Source organism: Gadus morhua, chromosome 1 (genome assembly GCF_902167405.1).
Source record: "Gadus morhua chromosome 1, gadMor3.0, whole genome shotgun sequence".
Taxonomy (NCBI): Eukaryota; Metazoa; Chordata; class Actinopteri; order Gadiformes; family Gadidae; genus Gadus; species Gadus morhua.
In genome coordinates, this window is record NC_044048.1 from 16,694,800 (window position 1) to 16,702,299 (window position 7,500).

General features: G+C 46.8%; 1 protein-coding gene across 1 annotated transcript in view; it reads left to right on the forward strand.

Annotated features, from left to right (window-relative positions):
- Positions 1-7,500, forward strand: part of plxnd1 (plexin D1) — a gene marked incomplete in the record, with an annotated part of 60,583 nt that overhangs the window by 21,536 nt on the left and 31,547 nt on the right. Inside the window, 5 exon segments of the mRNA XM_030353398.1 lie at positions 1,022-1,121; positions 2,517-2,615; positions 4,642-4,731; positions 5,351-5,444; positions 7,496-7,500. The exon segment at positions 7,496-7,500 is cut by the window's right edge and continues 153 nt beyond it. Of these exon segments, the coding sequence (XP_030209258.1) occupies positions 1,022-1,121; positions 2,517-2,615; positions 4,642-4,731; positions 5,351-5,444; positions 7,496-7,500 (388 nt within the window).

Below are 7,500 nucleotides of genomic sequence, written 5' to 3' on the forward strand. Positions count from 1 at the left end.
CCTCTGTGTCCACTCAGGGGCCCTCAGAAAGTGCAAGCTTGTGTTTGACAGGGAGAGAGCGAGACACAGAGAGAAAGAGAAGGAAAGAGAGAAATAGAGAGAGGGGGAGAGAGGGTAAGAAATGGTTTCAGGGAGGGAGGGTGGGAGGGAGAGAGGGAGAGAGAGACACACACACACAGAGACAGAGAGACAGAGAATCCTAGTGAGAAAGAGGGCGTGAGAGAGAGAGAGACAGAGAGTCATAGAGAGTGAGTGTATGATCATTATGAATGAGGAGGCCCGGGTTGCAAGGTCTTGACTGTCAGTGCTAGGTCAAGCAGAGCTCTTGTCTGAATGTTTTATGTCTGTGTGTGTGTGTGTGTGTGTGTGTGTGTGTGTGTGTGTGTGTGTGTGTGTGTGTGTGTGTGTGTGTGTGTGTGTGGTGGTGTGTGCGTGCGTGCGTGCGTGCGTGCGTGCGTGCGTGCGTGCGTGCGTGTGTGTGTACGTGTGCAAGTGTGTGTGTGCGTGTCAGTGAGTGACACAGAATGGCAGTCAGGGAAGACGTAGACGCCGTGACAGATAACAGCTCTGAGAAGGCTGTCTGCTTTGAGTCACCCCGCCCCCCCCCCCCCCACACACACACTCAAACGCAGACACACACACATGCACACACATGCTGTGGTTTGTTGTGCTCCCTTGTTGTTAATAGAGTGGCGCTTTGTTCTGCTGCAGAGAGACATTAGCCTGGTTTGACCTCTGCTATCCAAATAGTAATCAGCTGGCTGACGGAGCGTTACTCCACCGCTGCTCTCCACGCACCTCCCCGGAATCACGGGCTTACAGTCTTGTCCGTCATTAAACGCCACATATTTTATTGGTCCCGGTGTCTGATGGTTTTTCTGTGTGTGTGTGTGTGTGTGTGTGTGTGTGTGTGTGTGTGTGTGTGTGTGTGTGTGTGTGTGCGTGCGTGCGTGCGTGTGTCTGTGTGTGTGTGTGCGTGCGTGCGTGTGTGTGTGTGTGTGTGTGTGCGTGCGTTCCTCAGGTGTATGAGCTGCCTGAGCAGCAGGTGGAGGTGTTACTGGGATCAGGAGAGCCACTCCTGTCTCCCCACCAAGGACGAGTCAAAACACAGCATGCTGGAGGTGAGTCAGTCGCTCCCATTAGGAAACATAGGAAATGTTTGTCCCTGCGGGCAGGAGTTGAGGGAATTGTCATCCAATCCAGGGATTGTGTATAATCCAGATCACTACAGGCCCAGCTCTCTAAATCTCCTCAGACGCTCTTGTTCTTCTTGGGTGTGTTGTTGGTGAAAGCTGGAACGGTCTCAGCCAAAACATTAACGGACCACAGCCGTCTGGGAGTGTGTGGTTTAACAAATCTATCACATTAAATGCAGGGTTTTCAATGTCCTGCTGACTCACTTAAGGCCTCGTTTGGCTTCTGCAGCAGTACATTTAGCCTCCATTACTAAGCTAATGTCAAAGGGAATAGGGCTGGGCTTAAAAGGGGACGATAGCTCACATAAAATGTTATGTACACAAGGGATCTCCGGCACGTGTTTATATTGGACAACCCTATGAGGACCGAGATCACAAACCGCTCTATTAAAAACTCAACTATTAAACCAAACACGCTTGCAGCCAGTGTCTTCTAAAGTCCATCACAACTAGTAAAAAAAACGCCATTAAATCGAACCCAGGTCCCCATTATTATCACTATTACCCCTCATTGTATCAGTCTATTTCACAGTCAGGAGTGGTTTTTTAATGTCCGTACCGGGGCCTCTCAGGGCCCTTAGGGTGGTCACAGGGTCTTCCCCCCCCACCCCCCACCCCTGGCCCTTAGCTAGAAGACATGTTTATGTACAGTAGTGCTCTGTCATTGGAGCCGCTGGTTCGTCTGGGTTAAGGGGGGAGGGGGGGAAGGGGGGAACTTCAATGTCGGGAATCACCATACAGTTCATCACAAGACTACGCTCAGCAAACATAATGAGAGCCTTTCTTTGTTGAGCCGGTTTGAACGGACACGAACAGACGTCAAGTCATCATCGGTGGGTCCTTTCCCCCCTTCTTCTCCCACCCCCACCTCGCTGTGTGTAGGATGGTGGGTTGACTGAAAGGGAGTCTTACGGGAGTCTTATGGTAATATAGTGAAAAGATTCCGGGGATCAAATATGTCCCCCGTGGAACTAGTCGGTCGATCGAGTCGCTCAAATTGGAAAACAACACTTGAGTTGTTATCAATAACAACCTGGTGAGATGTGTGAATGAAGCCCCTGGGGGGGACTGAGGTGGGCTGACCTACTGCCAGCATCCTGCCTGTCTGCTCCCCACTGCCCTTGATGCTATTGTAGAGTCCCCTGGTGCCTTTCCTGCCCGCCTCGCTTCCTCCGCCTGCGCATAAACAGGGACAGGTATTTTGGGAACGTGACGAGGTGGGCTGTAGCAGAGGGTGGGGGCCGTCCATTGTTTTTGTTTAACCCCTGTATGTCACTTCCTGTCCCCCCCCCCCACCCCACCCCCCCCCCCCCCGCGCAGAACGCAGCTTCCTGTCCGAGCCTGATGTCCTTGGAGGTCTCCCCATCCCCATCCGGGACGACCCAGGACTTCATCTTGTCACTTAGCAACGCCGTCGAGGTACGGGGGGCGGGGGGGGGGGGGGAACCAACAGTCTATTTGATTTCACCATCGAGGGGGTACTTGGGCGTCCGCCAAGTGCCTTGACATGAAATTGGCAGGGCTGAAAAAAAGAGAAAGGGAGCCATATGCTATAATTGGTTCAAAGTGAGCGAGATGCAGATGGACGTAGGTGTGAAGTGATTCTGGTCGCTGCGTGATACTGAAGCTGACGTAGCCGCATTGTCTCCCTTCCGAGACGGAAGAGGGGGGCATGATTGCACTGGCTAGTCTGAGACGGACATGATGAATGTCTTGATGCCTTTGTGGCTCACCTCTCAGCTGTGCCCCACCCCCTCCCACCACACACACACACACACACACGCACACGCACACGCACACGCACACGCACACACACACACACACACACACACACACACACACACACACACACACACACACACACACACACGCACACACACACTCCTCCTCCTCCTTCCCCTTCTCCTGTTATTGCAGACAGTGTCTGGCTGGCCTATGTCTTAGTCAGCACACAGTGTGTAGTCACTTAGGACCAAGTAAAATGTGGAGATCATTTCACCATTCTACTTTTATTTTTCCTATTGACTGATGCTTCCTGTTTGGCCGGACTCCCCAGAGAACGCTCCCCACAGGCTTACTCAACACTGGAATTTATTTGGGGGGATTTGCGAATTGTAGCAAATATAGCCGATAGCCCCAGGTTTCCCAGGACGAATTCCCGGGCTGAATACTTTTCCGGGTGTGGTCAGTCATATGCCCAGCTACCGCGTTGCTATAGCAGCAGGCTCTGAATCTCAATCAGCCACACACACACGTGCACATGCCGACACAGGCTCACAGACAGACGGACACAAAAACATTCCAAACTCTGATTCGGTAACACACACACAAACACTTTTGTGTTTGTGTGTTTGTGTGTTTATTTCCGAAAAGTTTGGAATGAAACACACACAAACACAAAAACAAACACAAACATACAAACAGGCAATCTTTAGGTTTTATTTTCTTAATGTTCAGTTAAAGTCGTCTGCCTCCACATGACTCAGAGAACCAGGAATTATGCTGCAAATGTATTCCACCTTATCTTAAGAGCTTTATTATCATAAGGCACCGTCTCGCATTGGTAACAACCTTTTACCACTTCCCCAGCTTCATCATCCAAATGCTCCGCGTTCTTTTCTTAGAATATGCCAAGAGGTGCGGAAAATATTCCTTTTTAAAAGCACTTAACCGCTAAACTTGTGCTAAATTGTTTTGCATTGTCACAATTACAAATTTAAGCACGAATAAGCTTCTTAGCGATTATTTTGCAACGCGCTGGAGGTATGATAATGGCATTTTAATTAGAGTTTCAATTTGTACGCGTCACAGCACAAAAAAGGCTGGAAGGTTATGATTTAAATAGAGTAATATTGGCGGTCTAGTTTCCCCAGTCACATGATATGCACTTGAAGTACTCACACTGCTGTGTCCTTACCTATCTCACACTGACTGTGTGGTCCAATGCTTGGCTCAGGCAGCCTCATAAAGATTGGATTCATATTCATTACTCTGGCTCCCAGATGAGTTACTGAGGTCCAGATGTTTATGAATATGAATTATGAATGGATTGCATCTTTGCCTGGCAGGCACAATTATCCTGGGGTACTTTAGTTCCCTTGTACCTCTGCCAGAGTTGTCAATGGTTACCAGACCTTTCTCACAGAAAATTATCTCTCAGGTAGCTACCGTTTTCTCTGTCACTTTGCATGATCTGGGGGTGAAGATAAAATGCCCTGCCACAGATATTACGTTTCAGACCGCCCATCGGACACTTAAAAGCATGTTTGTTCATGATTGGGAACATTTCAATGAAAAAAAGTCGTCGAATTGTGCTAATTTGAGTATGTTTCCCATTCGATAAAATGGTTGACACAGGATTTGGTTCAATTGAGTATTTTTCAGATTTGAATAATAAAAAATAATAAAAAGTATTTGGCTCATTTGAGTGTTTTTCTCATCCTAGGGGGACAGGCTGGAGTGTGACTTTGGCACAAATCAGAGATATGAGGCAACATGGCTGAACAGCTCCACTGTGAAGTGCACTGGAGTGACAGTAAGTTCAGCCAATGTCATTCAAAAAGCCAACTCCTCCTTCCTGTGACCTTTTAAGGTCTCAGTAGCGCCCAGGCGAGGGTATGGCTGCTGTATCATCGTCAATTTAATAATACCTATAATCTCCTATAACCACTCTCTCACTCTCTCACTTAGGATAACTGCACACGTAGCTCCTTGGGGTTGAAGATATGCATATATATTTGAAAAAGGGTAATAAGGGAGCGTCTTGTCTTTGTTTTGATCATATTTAAATTAGTTTGACCTTACTAGATTGAAAGCACACAGAGAAGTGTGTACTTTGTGCTGTCCATGCAGCCTTGACGATATTCTGCCTTAATATCTCGCTGATTGTGTCAGCAAGATAGAAGTAAAGCAGATGCTGTTTAAAACAGCATTTCCTCGCTTCGTTTAACGACGCCGTCTCTGCCAATTCTCCAACGTCCGTGTCACAAGATTTGTGATCTCAATTTAACTTCCTGGTTGGATAAAGGTTAACGAGAAAAGGAAATGTGATGATGTTGTCCTGTGAACACTGTAGGAGCCGCTTGAAGCAATTACAAATTATTTCCCATGACACTTGACACTCACGACGGTGCCGTTTCGTGCGTCCCTTATAGCTGGTCACCTCGCAGAGGAGCCACGTGTTCCAGCTCAACCTGCGGAGGGCAGAACACGAGGACAAGTACATGGACAGCCCCACACCTGTGACGGGTAAGCAACGCGCCACTTGACAAACACACACACTCCCACGTAGAAAGAAATGATTAGCAACAAACAAAGTGAAAAAAAAAAAGAATTAATCTTCCGCAATGCGTTGAATTATTAACTCGCTTTTATCTCTTTGTTCGCATGCAATCAGACAAAAGTGATCACGCCTCATTACGACATTGTTAGATTGGGGTGAACATAGAGGGAATTATCTGGAATCACCTATGGAGGGAAAAAAAGAGAAAGAAAAGATAGCCTTTGTTACCTGCTCGCTGTCTATTATTAGTAGCGCATAACAACACATAATTTCAACACTTATTATTTACTATAGTGTTATATTATCCCAGTTTCTAATTACACCACAATTACGAAACCTTTCCTACTGTAATTTAAAATGTGACCAAATTCTTTATTTTCTTTGCAAACTCTGCGCGTAGCTGTTGTTTTGTGAACAAGCATCAGTTTTAAAAACATGTTATCTTGAATGGATGAATTAGGTCTGGCCGGCTTTATAAGTAATGGGGGGTTCTGTCCTATGGGATTAGAGCAGACGTAGTCCCTACCTATGGTGGCTGCGGAGCCATCGCTCATACAGCATGTGGTGACCATGTGAGCACACCGGCCTGCAGCTGCAGCCCGCCGCCGTTATAGTTCATGACGGATGCTCTGTGGCATGCCGAGTCATCACAATTTGTTATCTCACTTGCATGCACACACACAGACACACACACACCTACACACACACACACACACACACACACACACACACACACACACACAATAGAAGATCCCAGGTAAATATTCACACACCTCACGCACATACACACTCACTCACACACTCATGCACGGACACACAAACACACACACACACACACACACACACACAAACACACACACACACACACACACACACACACACACACACACACACACACACACACACACACACACACACACACACACACACACACACACAATGCAAGAAAACACATACATGCTCACACACATGCTCACAACCCAAGATTACACGTGCATATTCACAAACAAACACACACACAATCTAGGGTACACACACACACACACACACACATCCGAGACTACACATACATACACAGACACACACACACAAACACAAACACACACACACAGTGATTGCGATACACTCGGGGCTTTTGAAGGTGCTGTAGAGCGCAAACATTATCATCTATTTCTCCATGCTTCTCCAACCTTCTTCTCTCAGCGGCTTGATTTGTTGCTGTGTTCCCCTGTGGTGCTGATTCCTTCCCTACACACACTAGGCCTGCTCCTTAAACGCTCAGCTAATACTGTTTGTAGAGCCAATCTCATCGCTTTCATTATCTTCATTACCATCAATTAAATGTTCATAGTGAGGCTTGTTATGTGGGGCTTATTATTTGTTTGTGTGTGTGTGTGTGTTTGTGTGTTTCAGTGTTTGTGTGTGTAATTTATGGGCAGTTCATCAACCGCCCCCCTCGGGCATGACTTCAAGTGGACGTGAATCATTTTAGGATTAGTTCAGACCGGCGTTTTGACAGTGATTTAGAAATAGGTCAGCCTCATGACTGATTACCAGTAAGTCAAGAAACCACAGGCCGAAAGAAAACACGTTCACAGCAGCAGTGTGGTCAGTCGGTCAGCGGGGAGAGAGCAGGGAGGTCGTCTTCAATTGTGTTTTTGAGTTGTTCATCTGGTAGCGCATTACTGTGGTGTAATCAAATATACCTTTAGCATGCCTTAAAGTAAACATGGGGATGGAAACTGTTCCCCTTTTCAATCCATTCCCCCAAAGTTTTAATCAATCCCACCCTGGTTCAAATCTTTTACCTCCTTTTTTATTTTACAAGTTTTTCCCTTATGTCTACGGACTGTTCTGCTATTACTGTTGTTCAGCACTTGGTTACACTTTGTGTAAAAAGGTGCCGTATAAATAAAGTCACTAACTTACTCACTTCCTTTCTTGCAAAAAAACAAATATAAAATGTGTTCAGCTGGTCTTGTGTGATGGATGATTCACCACATGTGACTCTCTCCAGTGGAG